This window comes from Heterodontus francisci, chromosome 9 (genome assembly GCF_036365525.1).
Source record: "Heterodontus francisci isolate sHetFra1 chromosome 9, sHetFra1.hap1, whole genome shotgun sequence".
Taxonomy (NCBI): Eukaryota; Metazoa; Chordata; class Chondrichthyes; order Heterodontiformes; family Heterodontidae; genus Heterodontus; species Heterodontus francisci.
Genome location: NC_090379.1, coordinates 92,536,089 through 92,558,967, shown reverse-complemented (window position 1 = coordinate 92,558,967; position 22,879 = coordinate 92,536,089). Strand labels below are relative to the sequence as shown.

Genomic DNA, 22,879 nt, shown 5'->3' with positions numbered 1-22,879 from the left:
TGTCCTGTGTCAGGAACTAAAAGAAAACCCAGTTTGGCCAGCAGGTTAGTCATATGACTAGCTCCTTGTTTGCAGCAGCCTCACCTGCAAGGTTGGGGATTCCTACAAGCTTACCGGACACTCTCTGGGGGGGGGGGAGGGGTCAGTGGTGGAATGCTGGCTCAATGACTCTCAATTGCTCTTGATCATCACTACTGACAAAGTCCATCTGGCTAATTGAATCAGGGAGTGTTCCCATTGTCTCTTCATGCAACTGTCTTTTAGAATGCAAATGTGCAGCCATGTTTGCAGTCACTATTCTGTGGTCTTTTTAAGCAAGTTTGTTCAATGTCCAGTAATAAGGTTCCATAAGACGAAATTAATATGTCTCATTTTGACAGGCGTGGCATGGGATATGCACTTGCTGAGTCATCGAGGACGAGTGGCCTGCGGCCAGGGCAGGGGACAAGGGTAGCAGAGGTACCAGCTGACTGGAGGGCGAGGTCGCACACAAGTTCTGCTGCAGAGGATTCAAATGAACACTTCAATGGGGCAGCCTTCAGAAGGCAGCTGATGGGTATAAACAATCAAATGCTTGGTGCATTGTCAGGCCTGTCATAAGAGTCAGAGAGATACAGCACTGAAGCAGGCCCTTCGGCCCGAGTCTGTGCCGACCAACAACCACCCATTTATACTAATCCTACATTAATCCCATATTCCCTACCACATCCCCACCATTCTCCTACCACCTACCTACACTAGGGACAATTTACAATAGCCAATTTACCTATCTACCTGCAAGTCTTTGGCTGTGGGAGGAAACCGGAGCACCCGGCGGAAACCCACGTGGTCACAGGGAGAACTTGCAAACTCCGTACAGGCAGTACCCAGAACTGCACCAGGGTCACTGGAGCTTTGAGGCTGCGGTGCTAACCACTGCACCACTATGCCACCCTAGCATAAGCTTGAAGTCAATGTCAAGGAGCATGGAGAAGTCCGGCACCAACTTGGCACAGGGCTTTCTGTAGAGTTTGGAGCCCATCACTTCCAGCACGGAAGTGGTGGCCAACTCCATGAGCACATTTGCAGACCCAAACCACTGGATGTTGCAGTGGAAGCTCAGACTTCTGTCATGCAAGCTCAGACTGCACTTATGCAAGCTCAAAATACTGTCATCATGGCTGTGGATACCAGTGTTCAAAAGAGACAGCAGGGTGCCACAGCAACCTCTCTAACAGATTACTAAAGTTGCTGAGGTGCTGGCCCGGAGAAGTGGCAGTGGCTCCATGGAGCATGAACCTGCTGCCCTCTCTCAAGATGACAGCATTCATCCTCCCATCACGGTCACTCTGACAGTGCCCTTGCTGTTTCCAGCCAGACAGACAGCCCAGACTAGTCTCCCATGCAGAGATGGTGCAGTCCAAAGACATGCCTTCTAAACCCAGAGCTGCTCGCAGTCATCCTGCAAAGGCACCTGCAGTCTCAACTGAAAGTCAGCAGCCTTCCGCCAGCCATACTGCAGCCAATAGGGTAGTTTTGCAATAGGAGCACAAAGCCAGGCAAAAGGTATACGGAAGACAGGCATTAAGGAAATGCACAATGGTGACAAGCTGATGTTTGTACGCAATGACATGGTTTGATTTATAAATTGGAGTGACTCCTGACAACGCAGAGCATGTGCAGAGCCATCGCGGACATCATTAGTGCGTGCAAACATTTGCCAGCTTGCCAGTATAAATGCATGCATGCGCGCGCTGACGTCACCATGCAATGATGTCCTCACACCTCATTAGCCACGATCGCCGCCTCCATTCCCCCGCTGCATCCCGCCATCAATTTCCCGCTCCCAGCTACTCGCTGCTCCATCCCACATCGCCACTGCCTTTCCTCAGCCACTCGTTCCTGCCCTCACCGCTTCCCTGCTTCTGCCACTCGCTCCCGCCTTCGCCACTTCCCATCTTGACCGCTAGCTCCCAGCATCGCCGCTTCCCCCCTCAGCTGATTGTTCCCTGCCGCGCCGCCCAAAGAAGTGGTGGGGGGGCAGGGAGCAAGCCGCCAAAGTGGCAAGGTGGGAAGCAAGCGGCCGAGGGAGACGGGGTGGCACGGGAGCAGGTGGCCAAGAGGGGGGGGAAGTGGCGTATCCTGAAGCGAGTGGCCGGGGATGGGGAAGTGGGGAGCGAGCGAGTTGCTGAGGAAAGGCAGTGGAGAAGCGGGGAGCAAGTGGTGAGCAGATGGTACAAGCGGGAGCGGCGAAGAGATGCGCAATGGCAGGAGGGAGTGGGGTACTGTTGGGGGTGAGATGGAGGCAGCAATCACAGCTATTAAGGGGGTTTGTGTTTAATTTGTTTTTTGTGACAAATTGAGCAGCGCCATCTTTATTACTGGCAACTGCCTGAGAAACCGCAGACAATGATGTCTCAGTGGATGAGGCTGCATTTGCCAGTATGGCACCACCTAGTGGTTGCGTTGCCAGCAAACTCAGCTTTTATAAATTTGGTCTGGAATGTTTATTTTTTCCCCAAAGTGATTCCTGACAACGCAGCTGCCCGCTTCATTGCGTAATGCGTACGTCATCGTGTAATGCACCTGGTCGGCCTCCGTGCATCAGGAATTCACGCATGCATCAATCTTCGGCGCGAGTTTCTGAAAATGGAAGGAGAGGTTTTGTTGCGGTTGTGGTCGTTGTATTTTCTGGCATTTTATTGGAAAGAGGAGACTTCTCTTGCGATTTTATTGGAAAGAGGAAAGCTCCCTTGCATTTTATTGGAAAGAGGAGAGTTTTCTTGCAGCCATAGTCGTTTTGGAGATTTCAGTAATCTTCATTTTTATTGGAAAGAGGAGAGTTTTCTTGCGATTTTATTGGAAAGAGGAGAGCTCCCTTGCATTTTATTGGAAAGAGGAGAGTTTTCTTGCAGCCATAGTTGTTTTGGAGATTTCCGTATTCTTCATTTTTATTGGAAAGAGGAGATTGCTTGAAGGCAAGTTGATCTGCTGTTGTTTGCTCTGCGATGCATCCCATTTCCAGTCCAGCGCACAGCACTAAAATCCCTTTCTTTATTTCTTTTCATGTAAAACATGCCCTCGAGAAAACAATCCTTGAGACTTAAGGACGGCAGTGCAGGACAAGAATGCGCTTTGCAACTGGTTCATGTTGCGGAGCTTGTCACGATGAGGAAAGGAACCTTGCATTTATGGATGAAGTGGACATTGGGATCTGGACATCTGCAGCCCAGACTCTGGTGACTTTGCCTTCTTCACAGGTACAATACAGTAGTGGAACAGAGAGCCCAACGTTTAGTCACCACAAGGCTCTCCAGGAACAATCTCTTCAGTTCTGCATAGCAGAGACTTGACCTGTCTGTTTCACGGGAATGCTGGCGACACAAAACTCATGTATCCATGCACAGCAGTGCCTCTAATGCCTCATGTACTTAATAAAATTGCTCAATAATTAAACACAATTGTTGAGGTTACTTTGCAACTGTACTTCAGGTATTTCAACTGTGGTCCTTGGGGGTGGGGGGGGGGGGGGGTAGGTGGCGGGAAGAGGGGGGGGAAGGAATTAAAATCAGAACTGCCTGACGAGGGGTATGCAAAAGGCAGGGACTAGACACCTGGAATACCTGCCGTACAGTTGAGAAGTAGGGGAGCGAGCGGCCAGATGGAGGGGCTCTGAAACTGGAGGGAGCGGCCAGATGGAGGGGCTCTGAACCTGGAGAGGTCTGATGGGGGGCTCTGAACCTGGAGGGAGCGATCTTATGGGGGATTCTGAACGCGGAGGGAGCGATCTTATGGGGGATTCTGAACCTGGAGGGAGCGATCTAATGGGGAACTCTGAACCTGGAGGGAGCGGCTGGATGGGGGGCTATGAACCTGGAGGTAGCAGCTGGATTGCGGGGGCTGCACATCCTCCGTAATTCTGTGAGGTTTCACCGCCCCCGCTCCGTGGGGAGGTATGAGGCAATCTCCCTGTGGGGTGGGGGTGGTCTACTCCTCTGTGGGCAATCTGTGGCCCATGGAGGGCCCCCGCCGGGAAAATGTCTACCCCTGTAAACCCCTCTCCGCCTGCACTAAACGCCATCCATCCCCCACCAACTCACGGGGCCTGCTGGTCTGGCCCCGGCGATCCTGGCTCACTTGGATCTGGGCTCTGGCGTTGGGCCTGGGCCCAACGCCTCTTGCAGTACCTGCAGTAGCCACCCCTCCCAGTGATGCTGCTGGTAACTGCTATGCTGCCGGCCCTGTGATTGGCTGGCAGCTCTTGGAGGCAGGATCCTTGTTTTTTTAAAAAAAGGGACAGGGTCCTGGTGCCAGGCTGTTAATTGGCCTAGTGCTATAGAATCACTCCGGGAGGGCTCCAGCTGGCCAAGGCAGAATTCCCCCTGCCTATTTGGCCCTGTGCTGAAAGTCACACTGTGGGCACAAAATTCAACTTGAGGTGTGGGACTGTTGGTGACTGGGGAATCAGGGTTTTGTTGGTTGCCCCCACCCTTCGTTTTCCTCCTCCTTCTCAGCATTTTGCCATATAGCTGGTGGCAAGGGCCATGGCCTCATCCTCAGGCTGGGCAGCATACAGTAGACCCTTGTTTGAATCCTGACATGTACTCTGCTGGGTTCTTCCAGAGCAGTTCAGGCAGTGGAAGTGTTGTTTAAGCACCCAATGGTCTGTTCTATCACACTTCGTGTGGCATCAGGGGAGACAGTGGCATAGTGGCACTGAGCTAACTAGTAATCCAGAGGCCTAGGCTAATGCTCTGGGGACATGACAGATAGATGGAATTTGAATTATATTAATTAATAGAAAAAAATCTGGAATTGAAAGTTAGTCTCAGTAATGGCGTCATGAAACCCATCTGGTTCATTAATGTCCTTTAGGGAAGGAAATCGGTCATCCTTACATGTTCTGGCCTACATGTGACTCCAGACCCACAGCAATGTGGTTGACTCTTAACTACCCTCTGAAATGGCTGAGCAAGCCACTGAGTTGTCAAGGGCAATTAGGATTGGGCAACAAATGCTGCCCTTATCAGCGACGCCCACATCCCATGAAAGAATTTTTAAAAAAATCATGGCCTTCATTGTCTGAATGCTGCCCACCTGTGCTGGGTTGTGCGCTGGTGTCATAAGCCATATTGTCAAAGGATAGCCCTCATCACCCAGAAGCCACCCGCTGGTGTCTCGTAGGCTTAAATGCAGATGACAGAGCCGACTGCCGCAGAATGAAGGCATCATGACTGCTGCCAGGATACCGGGCAATGACCTGATGAGCTGCGTATGGTCGTTGTACGTTGAGGGAGTGCAATCTCTTTTGGATGCGGTACAGCTCAGAGCTGACAGGTGGCAAACCGTTGTGCATGCAGCGAATGTCACCATGCTCGCTCTGGTGCCATTCCCTCTGGCAAGAGAATAAAATGTGTTAGCTCTCTCAGAATACAGTCTCAGTGACCTCCCTTACACAACAGTGGATGGCAACCTGGGGGATGTTGCAAATATCGCCTTCTTCAGCTTGGAAGGAGCCAGATGCATTGTTTTGCTACAGTTACCTTCACAGCCACTGGCAATGCTTTCCTCGCTCTGCTCTGAGGTTGCAGTTGTGGCTGCAGCAGGTGGCAGATTTCAGTGACGATGTCCTTAATGAAGTGGAGACTTCTAATACACTGTTCCTCGCTGAGGTTCAGGTAGAAGAATTCCTCCCTGAACACCCTGGGCAGATATGGCCTCCTGCTGAGAGCCCTTTTCCCCCTCCTCCTCCTTCTTCCATCAGCTTGTCCTGCTGTCTCGCCTTTGCTCATTTTCCCTGTCATGAACTCCCTCCCTCCCCTGCACTCATGTTTTGGAGCAAGTGGCATATGTAGATTCCTTGAAGTCAGGACAAGTTTTTCAGCATGTGCCACATCATTCCTTGTAAGCTTTAGTAACTTTAAACAATTCTAGAAACTACCAACTCTGCTACAATTGCATCAACAGCTAGCAGAAATCAATCAGCAACTAACCTGAAAGTAGTTGATGATACCTTTAAAATAGCGCAGGTGGGAGGTGCTCCTTGCTGCTGAAAGCACGCTTAACTGTGTGCGAGCTCCAAAATGGCAATGCTGCCGTAAAATATTGATGTCACAATCTTCCTACTCTGCATACTTCTGACAGAGCTCCCTGTGTGCATGTCCTCTTCGAAACGATGTCCGGTGTGACTGGCACCAGAAGCGTGATGCTTACACCACAGATGATTTTGGAGCCAGAATAGCACTCGTAATGCTGAAGAAACAGGCACTAAGGAGCCAAATTTTGGGGCCTTTAAGTTTTAGGTATCTGCACAGTTCCTGATGTTCTTTTACATTTAAAGATTTTAAAAAAGGCCCCTAACTTCCTGCCTCAATCAGATCCTGATCGTCGACACCACCGTGGATCATTCCCACATAGACAAAGCTTCCTCCACCACCATCTGGTCCTTCGCTCCAGAAATTTGTTAGGTTTGAGGAAGTACTTCTTTCGCCGAGTCGAAGATTCCGTATAGCCTTCCAGCCTTCCCTGGCGATAAATACAGAGCTTCTTACTGATGTTCACTCTTTCAAGTTCATTTCTCCATTGCATGAGACGCATTCACCTGAATCTTCACAAAGCAGCAATGTACAATTCTCCAGGAGGTAGAAGGCACCAAACAGATGTCATATCTCCAAGAAGGCTCACTAAAAATACTGTGTACCTCCTTGTGGAAATATTAATAATGACGCAAAATACAAGTGTCAAGCTTGGCACCTCAAACAGCATTTCTCAAAACAGAGAAGAAACTTTTGAGATCAGCTACAGATTAAATAATTAGACATTGCAGCCCGAATGCTAAATTTCACTGCTTTTTCCAGTGCACACAACAGAAACTGGAACTTTTGTGAACAGGAGAATAAACTAATGGGGTAGCCCAATGGAGAGGCTTACATACAGATCTATCAGGGCATTACGAATATGCTAAACGGGCAGATCTCCTGCAATAATTCTTCCCTATTTACTTTGTGGTATAGGAAAGAGAGCAAAAGATCAATCAGTTGATTTCATAGGCATTACAAGAACATTTAAGTCAAAATCTTTGAGAAGAGGTTTTACTCACGCACTGGGAACACCCACAAACATAGTCAGAATTATTACGTTGTTGTACTGTATGATGCATGCTGAACTACAGAAAGATTAAAACAAATTGATGTAGAGATAGGAAGACTGTTGTGGAATAAACTGCCTATTATGACATACATACTGATAAATCTGGAACTCGGAACATAGGAACAGGAATAGGCCATTCAGCCTGTTGAGCCTGCTCCGCCATTCAATTAGATCACGGCTGATCATCTACCTCAATGCCACTTCCCCATGCTTTTCCCATTTCCCTTGATTTGTCTATTGAGATATGTAAAATAAAACACAAGTATACTAACCTTGAACTGGCCAAATGCCAGTATTAACAAAGTTTATTGTCTATGCCACCACTATATTAGGGATTTCCCATTTTTTGTTTTTAAAAAAATGGTAGTTTTGTTATGAGCATCTTCAAACAATGTAGTCTCAGTGTACACAGATGGCCAAAGTGGCTGAAATCTAAATGTCTCCTGCTGGTGGTACGACATACCTTGATAATCTTTTCCACTCCTGATGAGCAGATCATGTAAGAATGAGGGTTGAAGCGCACTTGATTTACGATGGAGCGATGACCCTTTAGTATCATGAATGCACCATTCACAATCCTGGCGGGGCCTCCTGCAAACAGTTTACATCAGAAGTATGACTACACATTAATTTGGTTTTAAATACATTTTAAGATTTTCACTTTTTAAAAACAAATACACATTTGATTCCACTACACATTCGACCACATATTTTGTTTTGTGATAACTAAAGCAAGATAATTTGGTATAACAATCTATGTTTATTTTGTCAAAATTACTGAAGTCTACTGCATTCAAAATTCAACTATGAAAGGAAATTGGGTTCATCCAACCTCTCAAAGCTTGACTCAGTTATCTGAAGGCTACATCCAAATCCACAATTAGGTTTTTAATTCTTGTTGACCACTTTCCCCAATAATGTTTATCCTTCCTTCTCCCCAACAGAGAGTGCTGTGACAACTTTCTTGCTGTGTTTCATGCAAGTGTTCAAATAACTTTAACACAAACAATGACTAAGGGAACTAAACGATATATTAGCACGAATATTCCCGAGTGGACTTTTGGGAGGCTGGCAGCTTGACTGTCTGGGCAAGAGGTCCAGTCCATCCAGAGGGCAAGCTACGGCTAAAGTCTGAGCATGCTAGGGCAACTGGCAGCGGACTCTGGAGTCAAAGAAAGTAGCTGTGTCATGGGAGAGCAGCTGGAGCAGCAGCAGTCCAGGCTGGATTTGTGAAAACTGGAGGGACACTCCTGCTCCTCCTGGCCTAACAAAAATAAAGTCCAACTTACCGTTCTGCTCCACAGTGCAAGCTCCTCCCAGTTCAGCCCTAAAATGGCATTGGGGTCCTATTTTGTTGGCAAAGAACCCTGACTTAAATAGTACAATCAGCTGGGTGCCTTCTTCAGGCAGCTGATTGGGCCGCCTACTCAGAGGGGGCACACCAAAGAAAGCAATGACAATGGTGCGGCAAGTTCTTGCATTCCACTTTCAGGGCACTACTGTGCTGTTGGGTTGAGGCCTGCAAATTTCACCCACTGGATCCATACCCCGTTTTTTAAGTTCTGAAATTGCAGTTTGAATTCACTTGAAACCTATGAGGTGTGAATCGCCACCAGTTCCCTTTTTAAATGAGCTTGGACAATTGGAACGCAGCTGCCAGTGGGCACAAATTCACACCTGCAATCAACCAGACTTTGCTACAAATGAGCAATCTCATCGAGAAAGACCATAAAAGATTGTTTGTGTGGGGGAAAAAAAATAGAAATCACAGGAACCTTAGAATAGCATTTTCACATATGCTGCCATTACTTATTCTTTAAAGAGCACAAAATACCTCTATTTCACACAACCTCCTCTTTTCTCCTACAATCAAGACAACTGCTACTGCTGTTCGCCAACCAATCACAACAAAACACTCTTCCCCCAGATTCTCTACCCACCCGATCTGGCGAGTGAGGCACTTGCCCAGAGCAGTATGACTGAGACAGCAAATACAGATATGAGGAAAGGGAGGGAAAAACTAAATGTACATCCTTCCATTTTGTGGTGCTATTCATTTACAATCCAATGAACCACCATTTTAATTTCATTTTGTACATTAAATTACACTATTGTGGAATTCACATCATTTGAGAGAAAAATCCTGAATATTGGTGGCATAGTTTTTTCGGGCATGTGTAGGATGGAAGTTAACTTCCATTAAATTTTGCAATGCAGCTATCAAGTTATGGTAATTGGCATTGGTCACTGCAGCATTTTCTTGGTCTTTCCTGTTAGCAATATGGAATTCCTATGATAAAATGCAGTCAATAAATGTGTGTGCAACACATTTTGGTATAAACAAAGAATCCTAAACAGTAAACCGAACATCTGAATGAGTGTCCACTCTCAATTTTGTGGACTTCAGACTTTAAAAAAATAAGTAAGCAAAGAAAATGAACATCTGCAAACATGTGCTATCTATATGTTTAATGATAGCAATATTGTGTACTTTAAATAGTTGAAACAGCACAGGGGCTCTCCCCACCAAAGAAATACGGGTGGTGGTGGGGATAGGTGGTGTTGTGGCTAGCTTCTATTAAAGACAAATCCATTTGTGATTACATAGGAGAAATTTACCTAAATCCTTCAGAAAATACTTTAGTTTTTATTTTGCTGTCTTCTCCCCATGAAATAGTTCATATTGTAGTTTTAAACTTTGTGTATGTCATGCTAGACTGAAAAAAGTCACAAACCTTAGCACATTTTACAACTACAATAAATTTGCCTTGAACAGTTGCCATGGCAAGTCAGGCACTGGGGCAGTCCAACGTCACGAACGGGCCCCACAAGAAGCGTCGGACCCTTATTTAAAGATAATGAAATTTTTGCATGCTTTTGGCATGCACCCTAGACACCTATGAACCATTATGGCAGACAGTGTATTTCTGGCATGGGAGGAGCATACATGACCTGCTTACAATATTGGATCCTTAAATGCCTGTTCCTCACCTGAAAAACGCGCAATTAAATTTCTAGTGTTTTAAATTGGATAAATGGGGGGAAAAAGGGAAAAGTAGAACTGAAAAATGTTTTAGGGACAAAAATCAAGAAAGCAAAGAACATTCTTGATCTCGTGCTCAAGGGGAAACGATTGACCAACAACTAGAACCTGTAACTCAACTCTATGTTACAACTAATACTTTAAGCTTTTGTGCATGTAGATTTGTGGGGAGATGGATTTGAGTACAGAATCAGACTCAGCCTTTACATACCCTCCCCTCCCCTTGATTAAATGGCCTGACAATGTTCACTCATACAAGATGACTTGCCATGATCAATTGATATAAAATTTTAGTTAAGGCCATAGTTGAAGCACTATGTGCAGTTCTGACCTTCGCGCTATTGGAAGCAGAGCAAAGTAATATGGGGGCAAAGCAAGATTTACTAAGATATTGCCTAGTAAGAAAATCAAATACAAAACATTTGGAAAAACTAGCTGTTTTCATTAGATTACAAGGTGATTCGATAAAGGTGTTCAGGGAACAGGTTGGATAGAAACAGACTGTTGAATTGGTTGGAGTTTTCCACAATAAGGGAAAACAGATACAAAATCCAAGGAATTTAGGAGAGGGCAGGAGAACGTTTTTTGCATCGAATGTTGTGCAACTGTGGAATGCACTACCAGACTTAGTGGTAGAGGCAGAAACCAAGTCAACCTTTAAGAATAGGTTAGACTGCTAGAAGAAGGAATGGGGAGATAAAGGAAAACAGAAAAATGGCGGGGACATGGGATTAGTAGTGCTACTTGCATAGAGGATAAAGACCACAGGCTAGTGGAGCCCAACATCCTTTATCAGTGCTGTAATTTCTTAGTAATTTAGAAGCATGCCAATAGAGCTGTGCCCCAGCAAAAGCCCCATGAGGGGAAGGGAGGAGAGCAGTCATATTTGTGAGCCTAACCCTTCAGAAAAAAATACTTTTCTATTGTCTGAGGAACTCTTAGTGGAACAAGAGTTCAGTTGGGAAAGTCACCTGATCTCTCTCTAAAAATATGCTTTTCCTTCTCTCCAATGACTCAGCCAGAGCAGAACCTGCAGTTTGAGGAAGTTAGGGGCAAACTCACATCCCACTAGTCAGTGGCAACACCTTGGTACACTAACCTGGCATGTCAGAAAATTGACCACAGAGACACTCATGGTTAAATAACAAATCATAAAAACATACATGAAGGTTAATGCACCACCCAAAAAAAAAGCGGAACAGGAAGTTATGAAAAACAAAATAGGTAATGGTGACTGACTAAACACAATACTACAGAACCCGACACTCAGCAAGTATACAGTTTGAATTCCAGCTCAATGATGACCTTATATTTAAGTTTAAAGAAAATCAACCAAGTGCATTAGAGACTGTGGAGATCACTCTCACCATGTTAAGCCTCGTTCACCAAGCAACTTTCTATGAATCTTGCTTGTAAAAGAGAATAGTCTCAGGTGTTGTTCGACATTACTGCCAACACCAGTTGCATTTCTGCAATCATGTAAAATAGAAACAGCCAAGCAACGTAATTTTTCACTTCTATCTAGTCAGTCTCCTGTGGCATTGTGCACAGAGAGTCAAGAATAAGTGCATTCTTTAAGTGAAGTGGCTAGATGGCAAGGAATACTTGGATAGGATACATAGAAATAATTCAGACTGCATATCATATTTAGGTCTTTATTTTTATTGTTCTATTATAAATTCGTGTCCACATTTACTGTAAATACACCCTCCTGCCAGTGGTGATGTAGTGTCTCCATTGGCAGGATACTGTAATTGCAGCTTGACAAGTTTACATAATCAGCTCCATTATACATGTGGACGTTGACATTAGTAATGGACAAAGTCAGGAGAAAATGCATGTAGACATAAGATTTTTAATTTATTATACTTGTATATCATGTTACATTGTTCAAAGCCTATCAAAGGGAGGCAATACACAGTTACAAGGCACTACTGTAAGAACATAATGGGCTGGATCTTGCTGAAGCAGGACAACTTGCAGCGTGCCCTGTTCAACTTCTTTCTGGACCCTTCAGCAAGATAACTTGCTGGAAGACCAGCCCCTTAACCAATGAGATTTAAGGATCAAGAATGAAACAGAAGAACAACTGAGACAGGGATGAATTAAGAGTCAAGTCAGTTACAAAAGGAAGAATGGAGGGAAAGGAAGACTGGATTAAGAGAGAGAAAATAGAAAGGAAAAGCAAGAAAAAAAATTGGCTTTTAAAATCTCTAACAACAATTTACCACCTGAAGGAAAGCGACTCCACAGTTTAAATTGTTCCCCCTCTGGGTCAAGGAGGTTGACTGCCATTGCATTAAAAATTATCAACAATTACCACATCAGTAAAAAGGTGCGTTCTTTAATTTCCCTTTAAACTTACCATAGAAAGTTATGTGCAAATCCAGCAAGTTCTTAAAAATAACAGGGTGGCGAAGGGTGGTATACCTTTGATGCAAAGTAAACAGCAGAGCGGCATAAATAAACCAGCAAGTTCTGGTGATTTGCAACTCATGACCTATCTCTTAATCCTCTGAACATGCTGGCTGATTTTCACATTAGTAATGCTGTACATCGTTAACACACTTTTATTTTTCCAGCACGATCTGGCCCAATAAGAGGCTAGGCTAAAACAGGTTGCTCTCGAGCACATATAGAATGCTAGGCTTGAGCAGAAGTATTTAATTACCAATTTTCCTTACCAGTTAGTAACGAACATCATAATGGCAATAACAAATTTTAAAAAGCTAATGTTCAAAACACCACTAGATAAAATCAAATACAATCAGGCCTTTATCTCAGCAAACATGCTTGTAAAGCATTAGAGGTTTCTCCCTCTGCACATCTCAAATTAACATGATTAGAAAACCAAATGTTCACAGCATAAAACTGCGTTAGGTCAGCAAGAACCAAATAGAGCCCTAACAGTAATGCCACACTGCCACTGCTAGAGTTAAGTTCAAAGTTATAATCAGCAAGCAAAATATGTTGCCAAAATAGATATTTTAAAGCTCAGAAAATATCTAGAGAGCAATTTTAACAGTTAAATTGTGATAAATTCAAGTCAGTTTTTAAACGCTTAAGGAGCTATATATATATATATATATATATATATATATATACACACACACACAAAAATTATTTGATTGCTTGATTCCAGATAAAAAAAGAACTTCGATACTAAATATATATATATATATATTTATTTAGAACTGTTGCTTGTCAGTATTATAACAACTTTAAAGTAATTGTTGCTAACTGTTTTCCAGGAAATCATCTGCATTTCCTTCTATGTGAAGAAGGTGGGAAACCTATTGATGATGAAACGATAGAGAGAAAGAAATTGCAGTTATAGTACGCCTTTCATAACCTCAGGACATCCCAAAGTGTCTGCTGTAATGTAGTGAAATATTCCAGCCAAATTGTGCACAAGGTCCCACCACATCACAAAAGTGGATTATCTGATAAACAATCAGATAATCTGCTTTAGTGACGCTGGATGAGGAAGAAATTTGGCCAAATTGTGCAATGGGACCTTTTACAACCATATGAGAGGACAAATGGGGACGGAGGATTAGCAACTCATCTGAAATGCAGCACCTCCGATAGTACAGCACTGCCTCGGTACTACAGTGACTTGTCAGCCTAAATTATGTATTTAAAACTTCTGGGGTAGGGCTTGAACCCACAACTTTCTTACTCAGAAGTTATTGTTGAGCTAAGGCTAACACGCAGGTGTGGACATCTGTGTTTATGTTAAAGGATGCAAGTCAACCAAAGTGATAGAAATAATCAACTACATTTACTTAGGCTGTGGCCTTTGCAATTGTTTATTAGGGAGCCAAGCAAGCAGCATTTTCAATTTTTCTTTGTTCTGAATACGTGTGAATTGTTGGTCAGGATAACGAGAGGCTTTCCTGAAGCCGTTGAAATCTATCTTTGAGTGACAGTTTTAATTTAACTGTGAAGGCATCATTTTTAATCCACCTTTTTGTACCGGTTTAGCTTCAAAAGAAACAGAAGCATATAATCAGAGAAGTCATCCAGATTTTCCAATTCCCTTCTCAATTCAAAGGTCAGAGTTTATTGGGACTCTGAAGTGCCTTTTTTATGTAAAAGCTTTTCATCAAGGACATGTGGTCCAAAAAGGTTACTGCACAGTATTCAACAAGTTTAGCACCTTTAATTGCTTTGAAACAGTTTCAAAGTATTGGCAAGTATAGCTGTACTGGCTCAGCTGATTGACCAATTTTCTTTTTTAAGTTTGGCAATGCTAGCAAGGTAGCATTTATTGCCCATTCCTAGTCATCTTGAGAAGATGGCAGGGCCTTCAAAGGCCATTAGGAGTCAACTACATACTTTTGAACTGGAGTCATGTATAGCCAACTCAGGTAGGGTTTCCCTGAAGGACATCAGTGAAGCAATTGGGTTTTACAACAATCTGACAGTTTTCATGATCACTACACAAATTTATTAAATTTAATTTCACAATTTACCATGGTGAGATTTAAACTTGAGACCTCTTGCTTGCTAGTCAAGTACCATGGCTATCAGGCTATCATACACTATCCCTGTCTCAATCATTTACAGTCTGAACCATAAAATCTGTCATTATTCACTGCTAATTTTATAGAGATCATAAGTTACAGGGCATACCCCATACTGTTTCCAATGTATATATCAATGGTAATAGTTCACATGTGTACGCTGCATTCAACATACATTGTGTCCAAGGCCAAATTTGCATAGGGAGTTCACAATCACCAATGGGAACTGCTTTGTACATGAAACACAACACATAACTATTGGAAGGAAACCCTAATTGTAACAAATATCTGAAGGCTAACTCAACATGCTATTTGCTGTGTATTAATGAAGTTGCAATATTTGCTTCTTTAAGTTGATCATGAAGTTACTCTGTTCTCCTATGCCAGTTCAGTTTCTGCGGGGATGAAAAGGGTAGAAGGTGACTTTTTAAGTTCCTCAAGGTAGATTAGAGAATGGAACAGTTCTCCATTTGTGATAAATGAATTTCAAAAAATTGCTAGATCTGGCATTAGGCACAGCAAGATCAATGTTTGCTCATCCAAATGGTCCAAAACCATTCCTCAACCCAAAACATAGAGCACCCTTTACAGGATTAGAGTGCCATTTTTTATTTCCCACAGCCGGGGTGAGACTGCTAAGTTAGTGTTCAACAATGGGCAGTTTTGTGCTATGAACCAACACCACAAGGAAACTGTTTAAACTCACTTCACAAGACCCTTACAGTTGGAAGACCAAGGAGACTTAACTCATCAGTCCAGACTTGTAAAATAAAATTACTTTGTAGACATGTTTAAATATAGTAAATTAGTTCCAGTGTAAGATTATTTATTATCTTACATCAGTAATTAAGCATTGGAAAAATGTCCTATTAAATAACAGTTACTTGGAGCCTAGAGTTTCACTTCAAGAACAGCTATTGGTTCGTGCATTTGTAAATTCGCTATTTACCATAAAAGAGATATATAAAAACATCAGTGTAAATCAGATCAGGCTACATGATAACTCACCTGTCTCTAAAGTGGAAGGAATGCGCCACATGTACAAATTAAAGTCATCTGAGCCAGATAGGACAAACTGGAACAAAAGAAAAAGCATCCATTATTCATGCAGGTTTCTACCAGGTTGTTTTATTTTGTAAAAGATTAAAAAACTTACGGACTGGGCAGTTAAGCAGCAAATTAACTTTAACATAGATAAATGTGAGATGATGCACAGACTAGTTGGGCCGAAAGGCCTGTGCTTTATATTTTATATAATTCTATATAAATTAATTATAAATTCCTTAAAAAGCATGATTCAGGTTTCCCTTCCCCATATTTGTTGCTGGTTATGAATGTTCCTTTAACAGAAAGTCTTACACAATCAGTTGAAACAGCTGAACTGGTTTCAGTGGTCAAAGATCAACAATATACAGAAAACTGAATAGGTATCAGCTCAGCTCTCAGTTTTCTCATCATTAACAAAAAAAACACTAATACTAATTATAACTACTAGCATTCAGGTTAGATAAAGCTACTTGGCCTTATAACATATACGCTTATTAGCATTGTATCACCAAATTATGAATTTTACAAAACCATTTTTCACCTCATTCCCACCCGATTTGCGAAATTTTAAGATATAATCTTCCTTTACAAAACTAGTTTGCCAAATTAGTGCAATATCACAACTGTGTTTAAAGCCATTGCACAGCATCCTTCACTTATTTCAATGTTCTAGTGCTTAGCGAGGTTCATGTCTTCAATTGCATTCAGTCCTGCTGAATCAAAAGTGAGAATTGCTCTTATATTGTATAAGTGGGTTGAATCTCTGTTTCAATATGCAATTGGTGAGTCTGTAGCGATGCAGAAATACAAACCTTTCAAAGTCTTTACATACAGATTACACTAACATACAGCAAACAACAGCAAAAAATCCTAAACCAAAAACATGTAAAATAAGAGACAAAACTTATGAAACTGGCAAAATTATATCTTATTATGGCAGTAAATTTGTATACAAAAGGCAACTACTTGTTTTTCTATATTAAAACTGTAGTCCCTGGAATCCTTTTGAGATGTAGTGAAAGAGTGAGCTTACAGATTTGCATATAATTGTCATTAAAAAATACAATCCTGTTCTATTCCTGAAGTAGTTCCTGTTTCAAAAGTAGCACAGAGAAAATGGACAAAAAAATGAAACATTTTTGAGTATGTCAAACATGATGATGCAATGTTTACGATCAAGTCCAAACTGAAAAATACTTTCAACAGTAGACTGTGATTACTGCAAAATAGACTGTTTGACCCAGTATATGTAGGCCACCAGAGTGTATTTCATTACTTCACATAAATTAGCAATTAGGAGAAACTACAAAAACAGATTTATATAGCACCTTTAACATAGAAAAATAACACCAGGCACTTCACAGAGGTGTACAGACAAAAACACAGGGCTAAAGCAGGAGATATTAAGATGGATGACGAAAAGCTTGGTTAAAGGAAGTGGGTTATCAAAAATTTCTTAAAGGAGGAAAGGGAGATGAAGAGGTTTAGGAAGGGAATTCCAGTGCATGAAACATAGGCAACTGAAGACATGGGCACCGATGAAAGAGCAAAGTGAAAAATACACAAGAGGCCAGAATCGGAGAAACCAAGATTGAGGAAAGATTGTATGCTGTTCAAGGTTACAAAAATAGGGAAGGGTGAGGCCACAAGGTTAAGAAATTAAAATTGGAGGTTTTAAAATTAAAATTTGACTCCCAGAGGACTGGGAGCCAAAGTAGCACAGCAAGGACAAGAGCGATGGGTAAGCAGGACTTGGTGCAAGATAGGATTCAGGCAGCGGAATTTTGGATGAGATGAAGTTTAAAGAACATGGTGGATGGGGAGCTGGGCAGCAGAGCGTCTGAGTCGTCAAGTTTGGAGATAAGGGCATGAATGAGAGGTTCAGAGGCAGATGGACTGAGTTGGGAGGAGGCAGGAGAGAGGGTTTAATGTAGGTGACTGGTATTAGAGAGGGAAAGAAAAAAGACATGGGCTATCTTTCCTCTCCAGAATATCCTGGAGTTGAACTGATCCTATATTCCCCATCTCCAAATGACTTGGATAAAGAATAGCAGTATTGACTGGGATAGCTGTAGTAGGTATAAACTAGCTTTGTAAAAAAAAATTCAATCATACGGTGTCAAAAACTATTAGTATCAATATTTCACCAGTGCTTCTGTCATCCTCAAGCAGGAGAAAAAGTATAGCTGGATAACCAATGCCATATTTTCCTGTATATTAAAAAAAGCCATATCTAACATATAGAAATGCAAGATACTAATTTCAAAAATTAAAATATTCAATAATGGTCAACCAGTCAATAGGCAGGGAGGAAAGCGCTACAAACAGAAGTTCCATCATTCTAAAACTGTTGAGCTGTTAACACGTTGTACCATCTATCAATCCTTAAAATACATAATAAAAATACACTTCAAAAATGGACAGATTTCATTTACCTGCATACAGCTAAATAAAAGTGAACTGTTTCAACCATGCGTCATTCTATGAATGAATTGCAACCAGGAAAGTTTTACCATAAAATTATGACCACAACACCTTGTATTTATATAGCACCTTTAATGACAGTAACCTGTCTCTAGATGCAGAAATCAACAAGCGCATGGGTAAGGCTTCCACTGCTATGTCCAGACTGGCCAAGAGAGTGTGGGAAAATGGCGCACTGACACGGAACACAAAAGTCCGAGTGTATCAGGCCTGTGTCCTCAGTACCTTGCTCTACGGCAGCGAGGCCTGGACAACGTATGCCAGCCAAGAGCGACGTCTCAATTCATTCCATCTTCGCTGCCTTCGGTGAATACTTGGCATCAGGTGGCAGGACTATATCTCCAACACAGAAGTCCTTGAAGCGGCCAACACCCCCAGCTTATACACACTACTGAGTCAGCGGCGCTTGAGATGGCTTGGCCATGTGAGCCGCATGGAAGATGGCAGGATCCCCAAAGACACATTGTACAGCGAGCTCGCCACTGCTATCAGACCCACCGGCCGTCCATGTCTCCGTTATAAAGACGTCTGCAAACGCGACATGAAATCGTGTGACATTGATCACAAGTCGTGGGAGTCAGTTGCCAGCATTCGCCAGAGCTGGCGGGCAGCCATAAAGACAGGGCTAAATTGTGGCGAGTCGAAGAGACTTAGTAGTTGGCAGGAAAAAAGACAGAGGTGCAAGGGGAGAGCCAACTGTGCAACAGCCCCAACAAACAAATTTCTCTGCAGCACCTGTGGAAGAGCCTGTCACTCCAGAATTGGCCTTTATAGCCACTCCAGGCGCTGCTTCACAAACCACTGACCACCTCCAGGCGCGTATCCATTGTCTCTCGAGATAAGGAGGCCCAAAAGAAAAAGAATGTAGAACAACATCCCAACTTGCTTCACAAAGGCATAATCAAAATATGGATGCTGAGTGAGAGGAAAAAGTACAAGCGTTGACCAAAAGCTTGGTTAAACAGTTCAAATTTAAAGGGCGTCTTGAAGCAAGAGGAAGTGGAGAGCTTTAGGAAGGTAATTCCAGAGTGTAGCACCTAAGTGGCTAAGGAAGCCATAGTCAAGAGGAAGCCAGTTAGGTGGGGGAAGTGGGGAGGGTGCAGGTGGGGTAATAGAGCTGCAGGAGGTTACAGAGTTATGGAGAAATTAAGCCCTGAAGAGGTTTCAACACGAGGATGAGAATTTATATTTGGAGGTCTGGGAGACAATGGGCAGGATTTTGTTCTCCCCCAGGTGTCGGGTTCCCTGGGGGTGGGGGGGAGGTGTCTGAAGATGGCTCCGGATGAGGCTCGCCACAGACCTCAACACTGTTTGAGGGCCCAGCCCAATCCTCCTGGCAGCGGCGAGGCTCCATGACAGCCCCCCACCACTGGGCGATGGGACCTCAATTCAAATATTCAAATCAATAAAATGAATACATTTACATAGACTTACCAACGATCTTGACATCCTGCCACGATCTTTGGCACATCGGCCAGCACTCCCGCACCTTCATATCCCCATCCAGGGAAACGTGGCACCACACATGTGGGGAGGAGGGAGGAGGTACAATTTTCAGTGCGGGGGTGGGTGGGGAACAGGGTCAAATAAATGCAATGAGTGTAGGGGATGGTGAGAAGGGTTGACCTTTAAACTTTGTGCAGTTTGGTGGGTTGGGGGGGGGGGGGGGGGGGGGGAAGGTCAGTTGTAAAAGGTAAGTATTTTGGGGGGATGGTGAGGGGGAAGGGCAAATAGTTACTGTAATTGTTATTGGGGGTGGGAAAGGGGCATTATAAATGTATTTATTTAATTTTAGGAGGTTACTTCTTTAAAAATTTAAATGTACCAGCAGTGCTGGCTGCCCTTTAAAAAGGGCACCAGCACTTGCGCACAGGCAGCTGACGCCATTGCCGGCGACGGACAGCTCGTCTCCTCCACGTGATTGGGGGCTTTAAATCAGCCACTGTGCGGGAGATTGTGGCGGCTCTTTGGCGGGCTAGCCGCCATTTTTGACAGCAGCGAGCTCTTAAAATCCTGTCCAACGTAGGTGATGAGGGCATGAATGATGGATGAGCTAGGCATGATAGGCCACCAGAGGTTTAAATGAGTTGTCATTTATGAAGGGTGGAGGATGGGAGCTGCTCAGGAAAGCACGTAAGTAGTTGAATGACCGAATCATGGTTGAGGGTTCCCGTATTTGAGTGGAGAGGATCTGGAGTTGGAAGCTTAGTTTGGTGGCATTTATCATGCTGAGGTTCAACACATTATCGAGTTAAAGCAGATTTAATATTTTCCCAAGTTCTCAAACAAATAAAATTTAATTCTGTTATTTAAATATACAGAACCTGTCATCAAATTTAAAAAGTACTTGGACATGCACTTGAAGCGCTATAAACGACAAGGCGATGGATCAAGAGTTAGAAAGTAGGATTAAGCTGGATAGCTCTTTTTTTGACCGTCACAGACACAATGGGCTGAATAGCCCCCTTCTGTGTGGTAACTTACCATGATTCTATCATTGGCAAATAAACCACGGTTTAAAAGCACTCCCTCCTGCACCATCTTTCCAGCCATACATTCATCTGCACTATCCTCCTATTTCTATACTCATTTGTGCATGGCACTGGAAGTAGAGTCATAGAGTTATACAGCACAGAAACAGGCCCTTTGGCCCACCATGTCTGTGCCAGCCATCAAGCACCTATCTATTCTAATCCCATTTTCCAGCACTTGGCCGGTAGCCTTGTATGCTATGGTGTTTCAAGTGCTCATCTAAACACTTCTTAAATGTTGTGAGGGTTCCTGCCTCTACCACGCCTTCAGGCAATGTGTCCCAGGTTCCAACCACCTTCTGGGTGAAAAAACTTTTCCCTCAAATCCCCTCTAAACCTCCTGCCCTTCACCTTAAATCTATGCCCGCGGTTATTGACCCCTCCGCAAAGAGAAAAAGGTTCTTCCTATCTAACCCATCAACGCCCCTCCTAATTTTGTATACCTCAATCAGGTCCCCCCTCAGCCTTCTCTGTTCTAAGGGACACGTAACCTTAGCCTTTCCAGTCCCTCTGCATAGCTGAAATGCTCTAGCCCAGGCAACATCCTGGTGAATCTCCTCTGCACCCTCTCCAGTGCAATCACATCCTTTCTATAGTGTGGTGCCCAGAACTGTATCAGTACTCCAGCTGTGGCCTAACTAGTCTTTTGTACAGCTCCATCTTAACCTCCCTGCTCTTATATTCTATGCCTCGGCTAATAAAGGCAAGTATCCCATATGCCTTCCTAACCACCTTATCTACCTGTGCTGCTGCCTTCAGTGATCTATGGGCAAGTACAGCAAGATCCCTCTGACCCTCTGTACTTCCGAGGGTTCTACCATCCATTGTATATTCCCTTACCTTGTTAGTCCTCCCAAAATGCATCACCTCACACTTTTCAGGATGAAATTCCATTTGCCACTGCTCTGCTCATCTTACCAGCCCATCTATATTATCCTGTAATATAAGGCTTTCCTCCTCACTATTTACGACACCACCAATTTTCGTGTCATCTGCGAACTTACTGATCATACCTCCTATATTCATGCTAAATCATTAATGTGCACTACAAACAGCAAGGGTCCCAGCACCGATCCCTGCGGTACACTACTGGTCACGGGCTTCCACTCGCATAAACAATCCTCCACCATCACCCTCTGCCTCCTGTCACTAAGCCAATTTTGGCTCCAATTTGCCAAATTGCCCTGGATCCCATGGGCTCTTACCTTCTTAACCGATCTCCCATGCGGAACCTTATCAAAAGCCTTACTGAAGTCCATGTAGACTACATCAACTGCTTTACCCTCATCTACACATCTGGTCACCTCCTCGGAAAATTCAATCAGGTTTGTTAGACATGATTTCTCCCTGACAAAGCCATGCTGACTATCCCTGTTTAATCCCTGCCTCTCCAAGTGGAGATTAATCCTGTCTCAGAATTTTTTCCAATAGTTTCCTTACCACTGATGTTAGACTCACTGGTTTATCCCTGCTACCCTTCTTGAATAATAGTACCACATTCGCTGTCCTCCAGTCCTCTGGTACCTCTCCTGTGGCCAGAGAGGATTTGGAAATTTGTGTCAGAGCCCCTGCTATCTCCTCCCTTGCCTCACATAACAGCCTGGGAAACATCTCATCTGGGCCTGGGGATTTATCTACTTTTAAGCCTGCTAAAACAGCTAATATTTCCTTCGTTTCAATGCTAATATGTTCAAGTATATCACAAACCCCCTCCCTGATCGCTACACCTACATCGTCCTTCTCCATAGTGAACACAGATGAAAAGTAATCATTTAAAACCTTACCTATGTGCTCCGGCTCCACACTCAGATTGCCACTTTGGTTCCTAATGGGTCCTACTCTTTCCCTGGTCATCTTCTTGCTCTTAATATATTTATAAAACACCTTGGGATTTTCTTTTATCGTGCCCGCCAGTGTTTTTTCATGTCCCCTCTTCGCTCTCCTAATTACTTTTTTTTTAAGTACCCCCCTACACTTTCTATACTCCTCTAGTGCCTCCGCTGTTTTCAGTGCTCTGAATCTGCCATAAGCCTCCTCTTTTTTACTTATCCAATCCTCTATATCCCGAAACATCCAGGGTTCCCTGGACTTGTTGGTCCTTAACGGGAACACGTTGG

General features: G+C 43.5%; 2 protein-coding genes across 5 annotated transcripts in view; both read right to left on the bottom strand.

The window, feature by feature from the left end:
• Positions 1–8,060, bottom strand: part of LOC137373916 (serine/arginine-rich splicing factor 5-like) — a 394,211-nt gene extending 386,151 nt beyond the window's left edge. Inside the window, exon 1 of the mRNA XM_068039516.1 lies at positions 8,056–8,060. The gene's annotated coding sequence lies outside the window, so the exon portion shown is untranslated. The remainder of the gene's footprint in view (positions 1–8,055) is intronic.
• Positions 1–22,879, bottom strand: part of dcaf5 (ddb1 and cul4 associated factor 5) — a 135,405-nt gene that overhangs the window by 12,834 nt on the left and 99,692 nt on the right. For 3 of the 4 annotated variants that reach the window (XM_068039504.1, XM_068039505.1, XM_068039507.1), the window contains 3 exons: positions 15,709–15,775; positions 7,592–7,719; positions 7,079–7,144 (listed from right to left, as the gene is read on the bottom strand). In XM_068039504.1, the coding sequence (XP_067895605.1) occupies positions 7,079–7,144; positions 7,592–7,719; positions 15,709–15,775 (261 nt within the window). The remainder of the gene's footprint in view (positions 1–7,078; positions 7,145–7,591; positions 7,720–15,708; positions 15,776–22,879) is intronic. The other variant, XM_068039506.1, reaches the window with a different exon arrangement.